The 22,173-nt window shown below is 45.9% G+C and overlaps 2 protein-coding genes across 2 annotated transcripts in view; one reads left to right on the forward strand and one right to left on the reverse strand.

Moving 5' to 3' along the window:
* The window catches only part of Aco1 (aconitase 1), a 59,495-nt gene extending 55,682 nt beyond the window's left edge, over positions 1–3,813 (forward strand). The window contains exons 20-21 of the mRNA XM_051157728.1: positions 1,344–1,529; positions 2,861–3,813. Of these exons, the coding sequence (XP_051013685.1) occupies positions 1,344–1,529; positions 2,861–2,974 (300 nt within the window). The 3' untranslated portion in view covers positions 2,975–3,813. The remainder of the gene's footprint in view (positions 1–1,343; positions 1,530–2,860) is intronic.
* Positions 3,814–8,581: 4,768 nt separating this feature from the next.
* Rigi (RNA sensor RIG-I) overlaps positions 8,582–22,173 on the reverse strand; it is a 46,948-nt gene continuing 33,356 nt past the window's right edge. The window contains exons 14-18 of the mRNA XM_051157740.1: positions 20,794–20,884; positions 18,163–18,333; positions 17,057–17,208; positions 11,660–11,803; positions 8,582–9,082 (exon numbers count right to left, since the gene is read on the reverse strand). Of these exons, the coding sequence (XP_051013697.1) occupies positions 8,786–9,082; positions 11,660–11,803; positions 17,057–17,208; positions 18,163–18,333; positions 20,794–20,884 (855 nt within the window). The 3' untranslated portion in view covers positions 8,582–8,785. The remainder of the gene's footprint in view (positions 9,083–11,659; positions 11,804–17,056; positions 17,209–18,162; positions 18,334–20,793; positions 20,885–22,173) is intronic.

Below are 22,173 nucleotides of genomic sequence, written 5' to 3' on the forward strand. Positions count from 1 at the left end.
CACATTCTAAGAATAATTCCATGTTTTGAAGAAACTGGGGCCACAAGACTCTTGTCTTGTTTCTTGGAGAATTCTCCGAACACAACTCTATTTCTGGACCATGTTCCAACACATAACAGTCGCAGAGCTTGGAGCCCCAAATGTGTTAAGATTATAGCCGTCAATGTAAGGGGTAAACTGCAGGCTGTAAGGGAGCAGTGAGGAGCTGGGCTTCTACAGAAGCTAGGTAGAGTAAGGTACTTTCACTTTAAATTACATGTAGTTAGTATGTTCACTCGTACTAAAGCATAGGCAAGTGCATACACATGAGCACCCATACGGCCACGGGTTGGAGGGAGGATAACTTGCAGGGGATGATTCTAGCCATGTAGGACCTAAGCCTTCATGCTACCGCCTTTAGGCACTGACTGTCTCACCAGGCAAAGGGACTGCACATTTTATATCGCGAAAATCCCTTCTGCTAGTGTTTCTTGACTTTAGAAACACTTGCGGGGACATTGTAAATGTTTTCCTTAGAGAGTCCACTTCAGTTAGTAAAGGCTTGCACACTGGGATTTTAAAGCCTCTCCTGGTGATTCTAACGCGGCAGCAGTTTTATAGCCAGGCACGCGCGCGCGTGCGTGCGTGCGTGCGTGCGTGCGTGCGTGCGTGCGTGCGTGTGTGTGTGTGTGTGTGTGTGTGTGTGTGTGTGCATGCACATTCCCCAAGGTTCTGGTGCAGTAGGTCTGAGGTAGTATCTAAGAATTTATAGCTAATAGGAAGGCCGAGTTCTCTGCTGTATCGGTTACCGCTTTATATTGCCAATTACACACTTAACAATAAAAGGCCCTTTATAGGAGGCCTCCTCACAACGCTGTTCAGTCAGTTTGATCCTGAAACAGGAAGTGTGAACGCAGCCTACATTAATCATCTCCTCGGTGGTACATTCTGATTGTCACTGTTTCAACTAAACCCTCGGTATCTGCTGAAGTGTGCCCACAATAAAAGACCACCCAACGAAAAGAACATTGTCTTTATTTTTGTGATAGGCATTCCAGATACAAATTAGCTGAGGGCGCTTGTATCCGAAAGTGGCTAAATGCACGGTCGTGGGCTCCCATAGCACACCCTACCACTGAGACTCCCTAAGGGGACAGTAATAGCATCTGCTGGGGCTCAGCGTTGGTGGGGGGCAGGAGACAACTCACGGAAGCGCTTACAGAGTGCGGGTGTGCTGTAGGCAACGGGACAAGCCTCGTTACTTAGAACCAGAAGATAGCGTTTTAGATGAACCACTACTTAGAATCTGGCTGTGAGGATTTCTAAAGAAGCCCCACGGTAACGTTTCTGTCTTGGCTCTTCAGGGAATCAAAGCCGTCCTGGCAGAGAGCTATGAGCGCATTCACCGCAGCAACCTGGTGGGGATGGGGGTGATCCCCCTTGAATATCTCCCTGGAGAAACTGCAGACTCTCTGGGACTCACAGGCCGGGAGCGATACACTATCAACATTCCAGGGAACCTTAAACCTCGCATGAAGGTTCAGATAGAGGTAAGCCGAGTCCAGCCGTCGGGACCCGAGGGGAGGGCCCCGTGCTTGTCATCAGTGGATAGGCAGCAATTGGTGGGGTGGAGGGGGTTAACTCGAGTTTTCGTGTTAACTCCCATTACCTGGGAAACCTGCTGCTCCAGCTTAGCCTAGGTGGTGGTGGTGGTGGTGGTTGTTGTTGTGGTTGTTGTTGATACTGTTTATGGGTTTATTCTGACCTCCCATCCCCAGCCGGCCCCATTCTCTCGGTCTCTTTCAGCCCGAAGAGCAGTGATGAAATCTCAGAGGCAATGCTTCTGTTATCTAAATTTTCCTTTTTTTTTTTAAATGAAAATGATCCGCAGACACTACACGCACCTCCTCTCTGAGCCTCATCCCAGGCCCAGCCTTTAAATTAGCCCCGTGGCTGTGCTCTAAATGAGAAGAAATGTTCCTCCGAGTCTCCAGCGTCTGAACTCGTGGTAGCCACTGGTAGTGCTACCCGGGAGGCTTAGATGTGCAAGCGTGCTGGAGGAAATGTGCTACTGGGGCAGAGTTTGAGAGTGCAAAGACTCACGATCACACTTCCCTCTCTCTGCCTTCCACTTGCGGTTGAGGAGATGAGCCCTCGTTTTCCTGCGCCTCCAGCCATGCCTGCCACTTGCTGCTGCCATGTCTCCTCACCATGATGGGCTCTTCCTGACCCCCCCACCCCCCACTCCCCCTACCCCCCACCCCTGCCTCTGGAACCACAAGCCAAGATTAACTCTCTCTCCTAAAAGTTGCTTTGGTCATGGTCATGTTGTTTTATCACAGCAACAGGAAAGTAACTACTGTGGGGTTGGTGGCACATTTTAGGAGTGGCAAGAATTAGGTGCTCCCCTTCACCACACCAGAGTCCCAGGGGGATTTAGCACCACAGAAGCAGCTGCCAAGGTCCCAGGGTGACCCAAGGATCAGCTAGCTGCCTAAGGAACAACACTCGCCCCCCCCCCCCCCCACCAAAAAAGGCTTCTGCTGCCCAGTGCATGTCCAGAGGAGACTTCGGGAAAAGCATCAGTGTCACTCACAGCCACCGTCCTGAGGGGCCACTTTGTTCCCCATGTGCTTCTCGCCTCCATCATTAATTCTGCTGCAGCGCTTCTCACGCTTCAGGGGCACCTGAACCCCCAGGGGTCTCACTGAAGCACAAGTTTTAATTCAGGAGATCTGGCTAGTACAGGGGCCACCTGCTCCATACGTTGCTGGCACACAGACCACACACACCCTAGAGCTAGCAGGCAGCCTGGCGCAGGCACCCTGAGGCAGGGGTCTCCGCTCAGCACCCCCTTCAGCTGTGTTCTGCCTCTCTGCAGCTGGACACCGGGAAGACCTTCCAGGCTGTGATGAGGTTCGACACTGACGTGGAACTCACCTACTTCCACAACGGAGGCATCCTGAACTACATGATCCGCAAGATGGCCCAGTAGGTGCCAGCCTCTCGGGAGACCCGCCCTTGGTGCTAGGCCCAGTGAGGTACCAGGCCCCAGCTGGTGGAGCCACCTCAACTCCTAAGGAGGGTGCTGCCAAGAAGAGCAAGTGGACACTGCCATGCCTGGAGGCAAAGAGCCAGGAGTTTCTACGTTCTCGATTTGCTAATATTTTTATCCTTTTCTATAATCTGGAATCTAGAATCGTGGGAAGCTCTGTAGTACCAGGAAGAAGGCTTCCTTGTCTGTAAAGTTATTGATCACAGACATTGATTTTCACCCTGACTAATCGTCAACTGAGCACTAGCCAGTATTCTCAGAAGTGTCTCCTGCACTTCTTACTGTTCGTCTCTGTTTCTCTCTGCTCAAGGAAACCCTTGCCTGGAGAGCCCAGCCCTCTGTATGACACAGTGTTAACTGACCTAGGTTAAGAACGTCTTCACACTTCAAATTCATAGCAGTGATGTAATCCCCTCCTTAAAGTGAGCAAAGACCTTATGGAGAGGTCAGCCATCAAGTGTTTGATTATGCACCTTTCACTCAAGATGAAAGGGATTTATTTCTCTTTCCATTTTCAGCATTTGTTGAGAGGGGACCTTTGTTTGAAAGTCACTGGGGAGAGAGACAGGACTTCTAATTGGAGTGAGATTAAATATATTTTCATGAAAATGTGTTGACTTTGGGACTGAGTTTTGTTGGGAATGTGACCACAGTGCTGTGACCCAGAGAGTCATATGGACCCTGAAAGGTCTTCATGCCTGCTGTTTCCACCACTGCATCTGAGCTGCAGGCACAGAGGGAACGTTCGGGAGCCAGTGTGGGAGCTGCCTGTTCTAGAGCAGTGGACAATAAGAGGCCTTCTGCCTTGGTCCCAGCAGCAAGGAGCAAACCATAGCTTCTTGGTGTCCTAAGTCTGTTCACTGACCTTCAGAACAGGCACGCCTCCTTGTAGGCTCCAACCTTTTCCAAGCCTACTTTATTTGGGGTTCTTTAATGCTTATACCTCCCTTCCAACCCACCTACCCTAGATAGGAGAGAAAAGAGGTTGATAGGAACAGGAGAAGTAGACCTTTTTAGACTAGGTTCCTGGGAGCGATTCCCCTGGTGTAGTCGACAGGGTTCCAACAGACCAGCAAGTCAACCAAAGTTGCTGCTGAAACCTGGAACAGCAGCTGAAAGGCGGAGCCCCAAAGCTTTCTCTTTTCAGAGTCAGCTGGCAAAAATGAAGCCCCTGCAGGAGGTGGTTCATCTTCTGGTGGATAAATATCACCTGATCTCTCACAAGTCTGTTCCCCATCCCACACTTGGAATCAAAACAAAAACGTGTGCATCCATTACACCTTCTTCTCTTCACATGGCCATAACAAAATGCCAGACTATAAATCATCCATCCCCACCCTGTGTGAGAGAGCGTGCGCGCGCACACACACACACACACTGGAAGCTGGCTTGCTTGCTGCTCCTTCCCTGCCTCTCACACTGTTTCCTGGTGCCTGGTTTCCTTGGGTCTGTATGAGAACAAGAGCTGAGGATGTTGTGTACACCATGCCTGGCCTAAGCCCTGAGCCTTGGCTTCAGGGCAGCCCACGCCTCTGTTATGGATTAAAATGAACATTGAGAGAGGGGTTGACTCGTGTCTCTTTTTCTTTTTTTTAATGAAAACTAAATACTGTATTAACTTTATACAACGTGATGTTTTAAAAAGTATGTAAACATCGTAGAGTGACTAAATTGAGCCTCATATAGTTACTTTTTGTGATGAGAATACTTCCAAGAAAAAAAAAATATATATTATTCACTTTACATCTCAGTCACAGCCCCCTCCCAGTCCCATCCTCCCTCCCTGTTTCTCCTATGCCCCCCCATACTCCTCAGAGAAGGCGAGCCCCGCCCCCTGCAACCAACCACGAGTGTGCCCTCTTCCCCTATGACTTGGTGAGGTAGCCCCAACAGGGGTAAGTGATTGAAAAGCAGTCGACAGACTCCATATTAGAGACAGCCCCTGCTCCCCTGACTAAAAGGCCCACATGAGGACTGAGCTGGCCATCTGCTACATCTGTGTGGGAGCCTGGGTCCAGTCCATGCATGGTCCTTGGTTGTAGCTTCAGTCACCCTCCCACCCTACCTCGGCTCTGGTTAGTTGGCTCTGTTGGTCTTCTTGTGGAGCTCCTGTCTGCTCTGAGTCTTTCCATCCTTCCCCCCACTCTTCCACAAGACTCCCTGTGCTCACGTTTGGCTGTGGGTCTTTGCGTCTGTTTCCATCAGCTGCTGGGTGGAGCCACTCAGAGGACCCCTATGCTAGGCTCCTGTCTACAAGCATAGCAGAGTATCGCTAATAGTGTCAGGGGTTGGCTGTCTCCAGTGGGGTGGGTCTCAGGTTGAGCTAAGCATTGGTTGGACAGTTCCTCAATCTCTACTTTGTATTTGTCCCTGCACATCTTGTAAGCAGGGTAAGTTTTGGGTTAAAGTTTTTGTGGGTGGATTGGTGTTTCCCTTTTTCCACTAGGAGTCGTGTCTAGTTAAAGGATGTCCTCTTCGGTCTTCATGGCTCTTGCCACTAGGAGATGTAGGGTTCCAGAGCAGCACCGTCTGTCCCAGTAAAGAAGATACGGCAGCAGGCAGGGGAGGCATGGTGCCAGGAGCAGGGGGCTGGCCAGTCACACTTGTGCCTACTCTTAGGAAGAGAGTGAACAGGAAGTGGAACCACCTGTAGAGTCTCTAGATCCACCCCCAGTGAGGCACTTCCTGTCTGCAGGTTCCACCGCCTTCCCCAACAGCGCCACCCTCTGGAGACTAAGTGTTCAAAGGCAGGTACCTTCAGACACAGTCGAGACCCTGTGGGTTGTCGGGGAGCAATACAGAAGCGCGTGTGAAACCGGTAATGGTTCTGCCACTTGCTACTTTAGGAAGTTGCTCAATGTCGGGCGTGATTTAACACTTAACTAATTCCTGGTCTCTAAGTCAAATAGCCATAAGCAAAGATAATCAAAGATGGTATTTTCTTTTAAGAGTTTTCAAAGTTTGCACCCAAGAAGCCTGTACCTGTCTATTAAGTATAGAGTGAATTCATGGAGTGAATTGGTAGCTATATTTTGTTGTGCACATAAACAGTTACTGGCATGATCGAGATTGATTCTATCTGTCTGGTTGGTTGCTGGGTCTCTACAGGACGCTGATTAACAAGGTCCAAGGAACAGACACGATTAAGGACCCACTGGTTCACGTGGGTGTTAGTGTGACAGAAGCGACACAATGACCCTGTGTGCTGTAAACACGAGGCCATGCAGCATGTCCCTCAACGGACCTCATGCCGCCATCCTGCAAGACACACTTGCAAAAACAAAAAAGCAAAAAAAAACTGGCATCTGGTTGGTTTGTTCTTGGAAATGTAGTTAATACTGCGTCTGCACAGGGCTCAGGAGTTTATCAACCTTATTGTACAATGTGGCCTTTGGCTGAAGGCTCCAGTTCAGCCTGAAGATGCCACAATAGCCGTACTGAGTGCAAGATAGCAAGGTCTGTGATTATATTATATGAACTTCAAAAAGGATGCAAGGCTGGCCAGCTGCTAGGACCCTACTAGGGACTGGTGATGGGTGGGGACCGGTGATGGGTGGGGACCAGCGATGGGTGGGGACCAGTGATGGGTGGGGACCAGCGATGGGTTCACAGGAGATTCCAGATGCAACCTTCCATCAGGACGTCCAAAGACCATGCTGGCATCTGTCAAAGCCTACCTCTCTGATTCATTCAGTACTTACTAACCCAGGCTGTGCTCCGTTCCAGGGTAATACCTGGCCGTGGCTTCAGCTTGTGCACAACTCAGATTCTCCATTTGGTTTCAGCTTTAGTCTACTTTTCCCCATTGCCAAAGAAAGGACTATTTCACCCCAACTAAATTATCATTGTCAGGGGCTGGAGAGATGGCTTAGCACTTAAAACCACTGGCTGGTCTTCCAGGTCTTAGCACTCACATGGCAGTGCACAACCATCTGTAACTCATGTCAGAGGGGACCCACTTCTCGTGTGCAGATGTGCATACAGATGAGACACCCATATAAGTACATAAATACATTGTTTAAAATTAATTAAATCACTGTAATGTTGAAAAGTTTTTTCTCAAGTAATTTCCAGTGGGTGTCTTACACATGCTGTAGAGTTCTTAAACTGTAGCAGCAAAGAAAGGCATCACATAGCAAAAGAAAGGAGTGAAAGTTGCCTCTCAGCAAACTTATTTTGTCCATTTTATTGCATCTTATTAAGAATTTTACTATATGCCATCCTTTTTTGTACATTCTATCAATTAAAGGCCTAATGCCTACTGTTTGTTTTTTTCTCCCAAAGAGTTATGTCGCTGTTTAATACTCCTATGTCCCTGAACATAAGAAGTGGGGAGCTCTCTTGTGTCACTCTGCTGACCTCTAGGCTTGATCTAGGTAGTTTGGGTGGCCCACTATGCACTGGATGGCCTTGGGATAGTCTGCGGATATAAATGTCATGTGAAAATAGTTATGATGTCATATGGCCTCTGCAGTTGTGTTTAGGCCATTGATGGTCCCAATGAGTTACAGACAACTTGTAGGATGGTGTTTAAGGCACAGGACTGCATACAGATCAGTGAAGTTCCTACCCTGACCAGAGCATCCTGCTCCGCTGGCAGGAACGGCACTCAAGCGCTTGTCTCTCGATCTGAAGAACCCCAAACCAAGCTCTCAGAAACATTAGTAAACCGTGATTTGAGACATGAGGATGCCATTGGAACATATAATACTTAGAAGAAAGTTCAAGATAGACATGGCAGTGCAAGCCTTAAATCTTAGCACTCAAGAGGGAAGGCAAGCAGATCTCTGAGATCAAGGCCAGCCTCGTCTACAGAGCCAGGGCTGCACAGAAGAACCCTATCTTCTTAGAAAAGTATTTAAAAAAACAAACAGCCACATTAGGGAATTAACTGGAAATAGTCCAAATGTTAAACATTAGCCTTTATTGAAAATAGCTACGACCAGGTATGGTGATGCAAGACTTTAACACTTTAATCCCAGCACTTGAGAGGCAAGGTGATCTGTGAGTTCAAGGCCAGCCTGGTCTACAGAGAGACCCTGTCTCCACGGAAGTGGGATCGGGGTTGAGATGTCCTCAAGGGAGGAAAATGGCCCAAGTTGAAAGAACAGATGATTAGAGTAGACGTACGGTAACTGAACAGAACAGAAATACCTTTTCAGCAAGCAGTGCTGTCAACTATAGTCTTTTAAATTTTAAGAGCATATGCCATTTCAATACATATGTGTGTGCATATTGAACCTTGTAATCACCTATGTTTGTGTTAGCAAAGAGGAACCAATGAGGTGGGGGGGAACTAGAGAGAGACAGAAACCATGAGACTCTAAACAGGACTTTGACAGGGCCAAAGGCAGGAGAGGAACCAAATGCGAGGATCAGAAGTACTGATTTGGCGGTCAGCATGGTGGCTTTGAAAGGAACAAGTTCATTAGAATGTTAAGGGCAAAAGGCAGCAAAGAAACCAAACCTGATGTGCTGAATGGCTGTGTGTTCCCTCGCAGGCAGTTCTGAAAAGTGCAAAAGGGACTTTTTTAACCCTGTCCATCGCCAGGTGCTATGAGTTATTGGTGGACAGAGTGTACAGCGCTGCAGTGGATGTGTGTGCGCTTCGTGTGGACAGAAAGCGCTTAGAGCAAACAGGCCAGGTCACCTGGCATTCAGCATAGTGCCAGCCTGTGAAAGGAAGGACCAGCTCACTGCTCCCACACCCAGCTCCTCACTCCCTGCAGTGCAAGACTGAGGAGCCCAGGGTCAATTGGACATTTCTGCAGGGTCGAACTGTATTCTTTGAAAAGGGAATTCCTTCCACTTGGTGTACCGGACCTGAACTCCACTTGTAATATCTTCCACAACAAAGCTTGCGATTTTTATGACTGGAATCTCAAACGTCTTGTACCTCACGTGGATTCCCCAGTCGTGGCTGCAGTTCTGTCTCGCACAGAATATTTTCGCTTTCTTCTCAAAACAATCATAGGTCGTCGGTTTGGGGTGTGGCTTGCACACAAAGTGCTCCTTAAAGGCATTTCCAAGCACAGTGTAGTGCGATTTCTAGGAGAGAGAGATGGGACACACAATGTTAGAAGCAGTGTAAAAAGTGACTTAAAAGCCACTTGATAGTCAAGGATGAGGAAGTGGGTGGAGCATCACTTATTTTACAGTTGGGAAAAGAAGAGAACAGATAGTCTCCTGCAGGCCAGATCAAGATCCATTTCCTGGGCCTCTTGCACAGGTGGGAGGAGGTACAAGTGGGGTGGTACTGAGCACCTAAAAACAGGGGAACCCCAGCTTCCTAACTCCGAAACAAAGGGGAGTTGTTGAACACATGCAAAGTACAAGTTCACCAGAGGCCAGAAGGGCACAAGCCAAAGCACAGGGACGAACACCCAAGGGTCAGTGTGCGAGGGGAGGCTTAGGAGCTAGGCTGTCCCCAGACCCCATCTATTAATTGATGCTAAGAGTGCACCCTGCAAGCACAAATGCAGACCCAGTGTCCTGTCCTCCAGTGGCCTAAAGGAACCGCTAAACAGGAAGCCATTGAAATCGGAGCTGTAAGGATGTTTTACATCTAAAGAGTCAGACTCAAGAAATGGATGTCACTCGTAGTACAGACAGTGCCCCCTGTCCAGCTGTCCCCGTATAAGCCATCTCCTAGCGCGTCCGGCCACCCATCCCCCTCCTGAGGTAACAAGGATGACACCAAGATTAGTCTCAGGACAGTTTTGCCAACCTTTTTTTTTTTTTTTAAGTTTTATTTATTTATCATATATACACAGTGTTTTGCCTGCATGTACACCAGAAGAGGGCACCAGATCTCATTGATAGATGGTTGTGAGCCACCATGTGGTTGCTGGGAATTGAACTCAGGACCTCTGGAAGAGCAGCCAGTGCTCTTAACCTCTGAGCCATCTCTCCAGCCCCACCAACCTTTAATTAAAAAGTTTTAAGGGGGAGCCACCCCTGGTGGTATACACCTTTAAGTCCCAGTATTTCGGAGGCAAAGACAAGTGGATCTCTGTGCGTTCAAGGCCACCCTAGCTATATGGAGAGATACTTTTTTTTTTTTTTAATTTTTTTAGGGAGAAAAAGGTGAAGGCTAATCTGCAAGTGTTACATTTTTTAAAATGAGGTATTTTGTTTTCCTTATAAAGGCAGCCTCTGTTCCAATAAGAAAGTTTAGAAAACAAAATAGGAAGAAAGAGAATTTCACAACCAGAATATAACACTTTTACATATTTAGCCTTTTTCTTTTCTTTACAAAAATGGATGCTCACTGGTCATGACTAAGGAATTGCTGTTCATATTACATGCAGCCATAAGAAAAGCGTCTCTATAATTTTATATTCAGATTATTTTCCCATTTCACCATTAGTTTGTCGGCATATTTTCATTACACCATGTTTGCTTCAAAATCACAGCCGTAACATTTTGTTTTCTTTTTTGGTTTTTTGAGACAGGGTTTCTCTGTGTAGCCTTGGCTGTCCTGGGCATGCTTTGTAGACCAGGCTGGCCTCGAACTCACAGATCTCTACCTGCCTCTGCCTCCTGAGTGCTGGGATTAAAGGTGTGCGCCGCCACTGCCAGGCCATCATCTTTGGTATAATTTTTAACATAAGTAACATTGCAAAGATGCCTCAGAAGACTCTTTGAATGCCTTTAACCCAGTTCCGTAGAGCTAACATTTACAGCATTTGCTAAAACTAAGAAATCAAGACAAGTATGTTTCTTTTAATTACAGATTTTTAAGCTTAATCTTTATTTGTCTCAGGAGTCAGTCAAGGACACCACACTGTATCTAGCTTAGCCTTGCTGTTCCAGGCCTGCATGAAAAACTACTTCTTCAGGGAGAGTGGTGGTACATGCCTGTAGTCCCTAAACTGGGGAGGCTGAGACACACAGGAGTCCCCAGTTGGAGCCAGCCTGGTCTGGTGAGACTGTCTTTCTGAAGAACTTTCCTATTTTTATCTAATTGACAACACAACTGTCCCTACCCATGGTATGCAGCATGGTAATCTAAGCATGTAATGATCACAGCAGAACAGTTCTGACTGGATTTCTCATCTCTTCGGGTCATGAAGTTTTTGATGCTCTCCTGTAATCCTTTGTAAGAGCTGTAAAGAGAGCTGGCTGTGGTGGCGCACGCCTTTAATCCCAGCACTGGGGGGTGGGGGGGCGGGGCGGGATGCGCAGAGACAGGCAGATGTCTGTGAGTTCAAGGCCAGCCTGGTTACAAAGTGGGTCCTGGACAGCTAAGTCTACACAGAGAAACCCTGTCTGGAAAAACCAAACCAAACCAAACCCAAGCAAAGGAAAAGAAAACAGAGTTGTAATAAACTGCAAAGAATAGGGCAGTACTCACCCTGCTGCGCTGTAAAAGCGTAAACCTTGCCCATCCTGCCTGGCGGAGGCAGCGGTAGTTAGACCTCCCACTCTGCTGCCTCCAACACCACCAGTCTATTTTGTACTTCTAGAATCATCTTTTCTGGCTCCCATATATAAGCAGGATTTTCTTTCTTAATACAGGGACCATGGCCAACACTCCCCACAGAAAGAGTGTTCGTGCTACAGACATTTCTCCAGGAGATGACTAGATTTAACTTGTGCTAAAAACTACCCACGGCCACTCACCTCCACCATTCGGATGTCAGCTGTGCAGCACACGAAAGCCTTGCATTTCCCACACAGCAGTTTCTTGTTTTCTGTATCAGGGACAGGTTGTGGTTTGCGCTGACTATCTCGGAGGAATTTTTCATCCAACTGTATGTGGCGAACCTGCATGCCAAAAAGGAAAGGACTCTTGCATGACCATAACTAGCACACAAAGATAAATGCACGTGCCCACAGCATGCGTGCGCGCACACCCACCAGAATATAACCTCCATGAGCACACAGTGCCTATTTGTATTGTTCGGCTTGGAAAAATCAATGTCAGAGTTCCTTTGGCTCTCCTAACCCTTCAGTAATCAGAGTTTAAACACAACCTCCATTAGTTCGAAGAAGGCAGTTACTTCCTAAGCATGCCTATAAAAACAGTCACGTGAGCCATGCTTTCTACTTCAGTGGTTGGCAAAGCGTTAGCAGTCCTTCGCAGATAGACTTCTCATATGGGTCCTTCAGGCTTAAGTCACAGGAAAGGATCCATGAGGGAAGAGCCCTGGCCATCTGAAACCCCCTCTCGAGCACAAAGCATACTGCTGAGTTCCGGTATAATGTAATGTCTGCGTAGTGCCGCTGCTGTGTTCAAACTCAAACGCAGGCTTTGGCTAAGTACAGAAAGAATAGGGCATTATATACCGTATTTGGCGTTGGGTTTATTTAGAAACCAAATAAAAGATTATGAAAAGTGAGGAGAGGGCAGACTAGGTGGAAATACTAGGGCCCCAGGAATAACATGGTGGTGGTAGTGGTGGGAGTTCCCTAGATTTTCTGTTCACCTGATATGTGCAGACTTGAGCTCAAATGTCCACGAGCAGAGACAAACATCCCAAGAAAAGCCTAGTGTCCTTCAGCAAAGGACAAGAAAGGGGCAGCCTAGCCAAAAAAAAAAAAAAAAAAAAATCTTTGAGAGTTTTGCTCCCAAGGTTGGGAGGGCCCTGTGGTCTAACCCCTCCCTACCTGTGCCAGCTACAAGAAAGAACTAAGATTTATACTTAAAAAGCTATAATTCAGCCCGTTATCAGGATGGAGTAAGAAGCTTCAGTTTGCTGGCTGGAAGCATAAACATGCCACCATCACTCCTGCTCACCCACCCAGAGAGACGCTATAAGGAGACAGAATCCCACCTCCAGAGAGCAGTGACAAGTGGGTCCCTCCCCTTGCTCCTATCAGGGGGTATCCGTGCTGCTATGGCAGAGGTGAGGCCCTGCTCTCCTAACCAGAGCCGAGCCGGAAGCCAGCTAACATAGAAGACTGTCTAAGTTTTGCAGGACATGGTGGCGCATGCCTTTAATCCCAGCACTCAGGAGGCAGAGGCAGGAGGATCATTGTGAGTTCAAGGCCATCCCAGTCTACAAAGTAAGTCCAGAACAGCCAAGGCTACACAGAGAAATCCTGTCTCAAAAAACAAAAACAAAACAAAAAAACCAAAAAATAAAGAAACTGTCTAAGTTTCAAACATCTTTTCATATCATGAAACAGAAAGACCTCATACTAAATGAAAAAAAAAAATGATGAATGAAAAAAAAAAAATCAATGACTCCAATGCTGAACTGATAAGAATTCCGTCATAAGGAATTTAACAGCCATGATTAAAAAAAACAAAACAAAACAAAAAAACCAATTCCGTGAACAATCACACCCATTTGGTTATGGAAAAATATTCAGGCTTATGCGAACCTGAAATAAAAGCCTGGCAGCTGAACTGGACAGCAGACTAGAGGTGACCAAGGAGCAACTGTGAACTAAAAACTAGAGAGAGAAAGCTGACCCTGCCTTTCCCAGGCAGCCAGATGGCTCTCCTCAGCTGATGACTCCTGGATGGATGGCAAAGAAGAAAGACTCGTCCCCCTGTGGGGACTGGCCACTAAGAACGTGACCACGCTCCAGGGAGTATGTGGACAGCACAAAGTGGACTTAGGTTTTTTTGCTTTTGGTTTGTTTTGTTCGTTTTGTTTTTGTTTTTTTGGCGGTGGGAAGTGGGAAGGGCAGACATGAGGAAACTGAAAGGTAAGCAGTATTGAGGTGCATGATGTGAAATTCCCAAATAACCAGCTTTAAAAAAAAAAAAAAAAAAACTGGAGCAAATACTGGAAAGACCACTCAGCAGTTAAGAACTCAGCTGCTCTCTCAGAGGTCTGGGTTCACTTCCCAGCATCCACATGGCAGTTGACAACTCTCTGTAGCTTCAGTTCCTGGAAATCCGATGCCCTTTTCTGGCCTCCTTGAGCACCAGGCACGAGTACTTGGTGCAGACTTACACACACACTCATTTAAAGTTAGAACAAATGAAATTACCCCAATGAAACAACACACACACACACACACACACACACACACACACACACACACACACAATAGACTGAAAAACAAAACAAAACAAGACAAAACAAAAGCATCATTTGGGATATATGGCTACAGAAGAATTTTTTTACATCTAGCATGCACATCAGGAGTTCAGACGCCAAAGAGTGGGATTATAGAAAGTCGGAGAAAGCACGGCTGGACAATCTTGAAATGTGAAGACCAACATGGTCATAGCTTCGCAAGGCCAACCAAGCCCCAAACGGGACAAAGCAAAGACACTGACTCAAAGGCGCATATAATTAAACGTCTGGAAACACTTTCTCTACAAAGGGAAAACAGTCTGAGTGACAGCGGCCAGTCCTCAGAAGCCACACAAGCCAGGAGGAAGGAGCACAATTAATGCTCAAATGCTAAAAGAGTCCATGACAGGGACGTCAAGACATTCTCAGAAGAAAGAGAGCTAAGAACTTGCCGCCATCACACCTGCAATAGCTATAGGTTAGAAAACAGTCAGCGTGCGGCATCCACAGCCTCCAACTCTCACGCTGTCCCACCTGAGGCTTTCTTTTCTTTTGTGGTGGCACAAAACATCTGGATCTGGAAGCAGGAGGGTCAAAAGTTCAAGGTCACCCTCAGCCACACAGTGAGTTGACAGCCACCTGGGCAAAGTGATGCCTCTATTCTCCCCCCACCCCCAGCCCCCAAAAGTGAGGATTGATTATTTTCCTGTTTTTAAGAAAAGTTTTCACTACATGTGCTTACTCCTTACTCTCTAATTCACTTTGGATAAATTTCTAGAAGAAATTTTAGGGTTGCGTGCTACACACATCCCTTTATGACTAATTTTAATATTAACTTCCTTTTTGTTTTGTTTTCTTGAGACAGAGTCTCTCTACATAGGCCTGGCTAGCCTGCAACTCACTATGTAGACCAGGCTGGCTTTTAACTCACAGAGATCCATACCCAGATGTTAACTTCCTTTTTCAAGATGCAGATCAGTGTGGGTGGAGAGATGGTTCGATGGTTAATAGCATTGGCAATTTTTCCCAAGGTGGATTTCTAGCACCCTCACTGAAATCCCTAACCATCTGTAACTCCACACTCAGGGCATCTGACACCCTCTGCTGGCCTCTGAGAGCACTGTGCAAAAACAAGGTGCACACACACACACACACACACACACACACACACACACATACACACACACACACACAGATAAAACACCCATACATATCCAAATAAAAGAAAAGAAAAGATTAAAAGGTTCAGATCTACTCACTCTCTCTTGCTGGAGCTTGCAGTGGGGGTGGGGGTGGGGGAGGGGGTGACATGACTGTAATGAGTAAATATATAAACTTTCCCTTAGATACCCAACTGTCTTCTCATTCACTTACATGTAATGGCTTTTCTTAAATGACACAGTAAGACTCAATTAAATGCTAGCCATCTGCAACATACTGTTGGTAACTGCACTAAATTCTAGTGAGTTAAAGCTGTCACAACTATAGGTAAAACTTTAAGGCAAAAAGCAGCATGCCCCACCCAACCCCACGCCTGTGGCTGAAAAGAAAATATTCCACACATAGGCGGAGTCGGTTTCTTCCTTCTATATCGTACTTTCCAAGGATCAAACCAGGGTCGTCAAGATTGGTGACAAGTACCCTAATCCGAGTGTGACAGCTACAGTTGTGCTCTAAGCTTTAATTACTGTGCTTGCGAGATCTGTAAAACAGAAATTCCTCTAACCTGCAAGCCCCACTTGCCAAGGACAGGTAACTTCCTGTTATGCCAGCGGCCGTTGTTCGTGTAAGATAACAAACCATGTGTTGTCACTTCTGTAAATAAGCCTGGTTGCCTCAACTGCTTGATCACACATAAGAGGGAGGTACATAAGTACATCCGGATGTGCGCCTGTGCCCAGTTGGATGAAGACAGGAAGTGTGTAGCCTTGTGGGGTTTGCCTTTATAAGCAAGCCTCTGGCTAATGCAATTCTGCACACACTCTGGGAATCCCGGATATGGACTTGGTCGATTTCTGTCATCCTGGCCGGTATTTAATAAAGCTTGCTCCAAATTTGGGCCCAAAATTGTGGTAGTGGTCTTAGTCTCGCCTGGTAGGTTTAACGTTAGCCACCTCCTCCCCTCACCCCACTCCCAAAAGTGGAGAAAGCAAAATGGAACCCTAACAGCCGCCTGGAAGTCTTTCCCGCAAAGCCCAGCGTGCTTGAAGTCCTTCAGGCAAAAGGAGCGCTCATATTTTATCTTGGCCTCACAAGGAAGGGAGAATAGGCCTCTTTATGTTGAATTCAGATTCACTTTATTGCACTTACAACCAGAACAATAATCTCTGCCTCATTCCTCCTGAATTACCATGGCCATGACTCTTCCATCCTGGACGTTGAGTTCTTGGCTTCCCCTGGACAGGTTAAGCTGCTACAGGGCGACCAGAGCATTCCCCCGGGGACACAGACCCTAATGATGGTGGGCCATACAACACCAACACGCAGCATCCTAGCAAACCACCCTCAAGCCAAATGCTGGTTCAGCTCCAGCCCCAGAGCCCTACTCATTAAATGCCACAAAAGGAGTTTCCCAAGGCAAAGAACCAGCCTATCTTTTGTTTTCCTTCCATGGCATTTTCACACAGATCTGTCGTGCCTTTCGGTTCCTATTGCCCCCTCTCCACGTTGGGTTCCCCCTCACTTCTGGCCAGTCTCCTCCCCCCCCCCCCACCCCGCCCCATATGTCCCCCCCTTTTCACATCTCATGAATTCCACTACTCTCTGTTTTATCTCTAATCCCAACACTTGAGAGTTAGAGAGAGAAGGACGAGAAGTTCAAGCTCCCCTGAGCTCCATAGCAGGTTCAAGGCCAGCCTGGGCTTCCTGGGACCCTCTCAAAAAACCAAAACACACACACACACATACCAAACACACACACACCAAACACACATGCACATACATGCACACACACCACACACACACACACACAGCACCAACCATGCTCATACGTTATTTCTACTCAGATGCCAAAAGAATTGCACAGAAAAGAAAAATGACTTACTGTTTTTTCAAATGTCATTTCATCCCATGTCTGAAGTCTTAAAATGGATTCATTCATTATTTTTTCCTTGAACATGTTCACCTTTTCTTTTTCAATCACATCGGCGTTGCTGGTCAGGAGGAAGCACTTGCTATCTCTTGCTCTTCCTCTGCCTGTCAGAGAATGTTTGTATTTGTGTTTCTGATGTAAAATTGTGTTTTGTGTGAAAATAGATACAAAAATTCCAGAAGTGTTTCTAGAATTCAACTTTGACTCCCTGCATCTTCCTTTCTAGGGGAGCTGAACCGAAAAGTAGACTCAAATGCACGGTCCAGCTTCCATGTTAGGCACCCAGACAGATCAGATGCGCCTGTAGCCAGTTTTCACAGGTCTCCAGTGATACAGGGACTGCACCCGCCTCCCTAAGATTAGAAACACTAATTCAAAGATACTGTAGCACGACCCCTCGGTAATGCATCATGACCACTCCCACCTGCCCTTCTGCAATGTGGAGAGGGGTTCGTAACCCCCAGAACGCAATTATCAGGGCATTTGAACGAGAGTTTATTTTAGCTGAAACCATTAGGGTTTGTGTATCGGAGACAGAGCAGGACATAAAATGCTGGTGGCAGGATGTGAGAGACTCAACGGGCAGTAAGCGTAGTCTGGTTGTCTGAACTGAATAATAAGCCAAGGAAAAGAATGGAAAATAGATGGGTGACATGCACAGAGACGTTCTTCAGGATGGAATGCTGTTCTTGGGAAAGAAGAAAGGGAAAGGAAGGAAGACTCTGGCCCAGGTGAGACCTAAGGACCCTGCAGTACATGGAGCTACTCGCCACACCCACGAAGGTTCTACTCATTGACTGGCAAAGCCTCAAGTGCAATGGATATTATATTTTCGTAACTAGGCCATCAAGTGCTGGGTAAGTGAGCAGTACCATTGTGAAGAGTCACAGTGGAGTATTATGGGTAAAACTGTAACCACCCAATCCTGGACCAAGTAAGTCAGCTTTTAGACTAATAGTACCAGAGTCAGCACTGCCATCAGTACAGCTCAGTAAGGGAAGAAGGCCAAAGGACAAACACGCCCACAAGCCAGACAAAGTGATGTCAGCTGCTCTCACCTCTGGTTTGGATCATTTTGATGACGTTGCCCACATACTCGTACAGGACGACAAGATTGCACTGAGCAATATCAATGCCTTCATCGGCAACCGAGGTAGCAATCAGGATGTTGTTATCTGCGTTGGCTCTGAATGCCTCCAGGGCATGTTTCTGCGCTGGCAGTGTCATGCCTGTATTAGACAAAGAGGTCACTGTACAACTCACTCAAAGAGGTCACTGTACAACTCAATCCTGAGAGAAACACTACTCTTGGAAACCAGCTACTAATTATGAACCATTTAAAAGTAGAAAAGTTATTTTATTACTTTGAAAATAAAGCTCACACCGCACATCAGCTTTCACCATTCACATTAGCCCTACTGTAAGATGGCGACAACTACTGTTTTTCCACTTGACAGATGAAGAAAGTAAGGCATGGGAGTTATAACATGTCTCACAACTAGGAAATAAAAATGCTAAAGATAAGGGAATTTGAAAATGTCCAGGTAGCAAACAACCTGTAGCTTTTTATAAACATTCACATTTTTTTCTAGGTTAGTTATAAAATGGGAAAGAAGCATCTAGAAAACAACAAGAGTAAAAACGATTGACCAACTTATTCACTCATCTAACCATCAGATATTATGGACTATGCCTCCTCAGGTAAGAATATGATGGCCAAAGGTTACATTCGTATCTATAAGAATGGTAATCAGCTGGACGATGGATGGTGGCACACGCCTTTAATCCCTGCACTCGGGAGGCAGAGGCAGGTGGATCACTGAGTTCGAGACCAGCCTGGTCTACAAAGTGAGTCCAGGACAGCCAGCGCTACACAGACAGACCCTGTCTCAAAAAGCAAAACAAAACAAAACAAAGAAAAAGAATGATAATCAGGAAGTCATGATGAAGGAAATGGGGTGAGAACTGAAGGAAGGGAACGTGGAGGGAGAGCTCCCTGGGTGTTAGATGGCAGGAACGGCTGGCTACTCAGCAGAAGCAGGACCCTGAGCAAGGTCTAAATACATGATGGAAATGTGGATGTATGGATGGATATACAGAAATATATCGATGGATGGATGGATGGATGGATGGATGGATGGATGGATAGGTGGATGGATAGATAGGTGGATGGGTGGATGGATAGATGGATAGATGGATGGATGGATGGATAGATGGATGGATGGATGGATGGGTAGGTGGATAGATAGATGGATGGATGGATGGATAGATGGATGGATGGGTGGATGGGTGGGTGGATGGATAGATGGGTGGATGGGTGGATGGATAGGTGGATGGATAGATAGGTGGATGGGTGGATGGATAGATGGATGGATAGATGGATGGGTAGGTGGATAGATAGATGGATGGATGGATGGATAGATGGATGGATGGGTGGATGGGTGGGTGGATGGATAGATGGATGGATGGATAGGTGGATAGATGGATGGATGGATGGATGGATAGATAGATGGATGGATGGGTGGATGGATGCATACATCGACGGATGGATGGATGGATGAATGGGAAGATGGCTGCATACATTGGTGGATGGATGGATGGATTAGTGGATGGATGGATGGATGGATAGGTGGATGGATGAGTAGATGGGTGGATGGATGGATGGATGAGTGGATGGATGGATGGATGGATAGGTGGATGAATGGGTGGATTTATGCATGCATGGGTGAACAGATAAAATATTATCTGAGTGTCTATTCGTATGTCAGTAACAAGGTTTGAAAGTCAAGTCGGATTCATGCTGAAGAGGTGGCAGTGAACTTTGAAATCCAGCCACATTATGCTAGTGTTCGACCTGAAATCAAAATGTCTGTTTTGTTTTTCAAGACAGGGTTTCTCTGTGTAGCCCTGGCTGTCCTGTATTCACTTTGTAGACCAGGCTGGCCTCGAACTCACAAAGATCCACCTGCCTCTGCATCCACAGTTGGATGGCTGGGAAAGGAGTCTGCAGACATGGTCACGATCCCTAATCAGGTGATGTTGAGTTACATGAGAAGTGAGTTCATCTACGTGGGCCTGACCTCCTCTTGTGACCTTTTGGAAAGAGGGCTTAGGCCTTCCTTGAGTTCAGAGCAGTTCTTGTGTTAGGGGTTACAAGCTGTTCTTAGTCTCTTCTTCAGACTAACTGCTCTACAGGCTTCAGACTTGCATGGCCAGCCTGTGTGTTCATTTCCAAGAAATCTCTGTGCACTGTACACTGATATAAATACACAGCCGGGCATGATGGCACATGTCTTTAATCCCAGCACAGGAGGCAGAGGCAGGAGGATCTCTGTGAGTTCAAGGCCAGCCTGGTCTACAGAGCAAGTTCCAAGAAAGCCAGGGCTACACAGAGAAACCCTATCTCAAAACAAACAGACAGACCAACAGACCGACAGACAGACAGACAGACAGACAGACAGACAGACACACACACACACACACACACACAGACCAACAGACCGACAGACAGACAGACAGACCGACAGACAGACAGACAGACAGACACACACACACACATCATGCATATGTATGATCTCCTCGTAGCTTTATTTCTCTGGTTGAACACTGATACAAGCACTAAAATAATGTATTATGGTACACATTTTATATACTTAGTATATTAAATGTAATTTGATAGACATAAATACCCGTTCCCTGGTTTGTTTTGCCACGTCCAGTCAATATGCCAGGCTTTAGAAAGCTAAGTGCAGGATTTTCTTCAATCCATTTCTTTAAAGCCTAAAAGTGAAAAGCAACAGCCAGGTGGACATTACTTGTAAGCTTTAAACCTTGCATTAATTCCACATATTGAATCTAGATGCAAAAAGAAAATAAAAGACTCAAATAGATTTCAGAGTGACAAACCTTAAATTCCAAACAACAATCCTACTCAAAAACGTACACAGGAGACAACGGAATGTGGCTTTAAAAACTTAGTATTACACTGCTCCATTTCAAGCCTATTAAAAGACTACCATACTCAAAACTATGGGATGGATTCAAGATTTGATCTTCAGATCAAAGCAACAGATGTATAAATCAATAAGAAACAAGAATAAATCCACCCAAGTGTTTTTTTGTTGTTTTTGTTGTTGTTACAAAATTTAATTGTCTTATCAACAGACAATATGATATACAAATGCAAAGGAAAAACAGAAATCATTAAACTATACTACACACACACTATACATACACACACACACACACACACACACACACACACACACACACACACATATATATATATATATATATATATATATATATAAATTCAAAAACTTCTAGATGACAACAGAGAAAATGCTGTGACTTTAAACCCCCAGCCAAATCCAGAAGCACAGACTTAAAACATTCGGTGTGTGGAGACATAGTTAATTAAAAAGCAGGCTGCAGGCCAGCAGAAAACACTTCAAATTGCCTGTCTCACAGAGGACTTTTATTTTTGCCAGTCTACAAAAAGAATCTTAAAAACTTAACAATAAGATAGTAGTCTATTTTTTTTTTTCCAGAACTGGGGATTAAACTCATGCATGTTGAGCTTGACATTGAGCTGTGTCTCCAGTTCATGGCCCAATTTTAAAATTGGTTTTAAAAATCTAGATAAATAAAAATTTTAATGATGGTACCAAGATAACTACTATGCATATAAGATGTTCAGGCATATTAGTCATTAATCAAAACCTACAAGGTGGCTGGAAATGAAATTTTTAATGAAAAGTCTTAAAAATAATGCAATGATTTACTCTATAATGTCAAGACTTTTATAACTGTGGGTAAATAAAACAATGACATATTAGTGTGAGAATAAACCATCAGAACAGGCCCACACAATGTATAGATACTGGGTTAGAGACCAGTGAGAAAAGGGCAACACTTTCAATAAAGTAGGGCTAATCGCTCACACACACACGCACACACACACACACACACACACACACACGGCTAATCTGACACACACACATACACACACACACAAACATACACACACACACAGCTAATCTGACACACACACATACACACACACACGG

Source organism: Acomys russatus, chromosome 2 (genome assembly GCF_903995435.1).
Source record: "Acomys russatus chromosome 2, mAcoRus1.1, whole genome shotgun sequence".
Taxonomy (NCBI): Eukaryota; Metazoa; Chordata; class Mammalia; order Rodentia; family Muridae; genus Acomys; species Acomys russatus.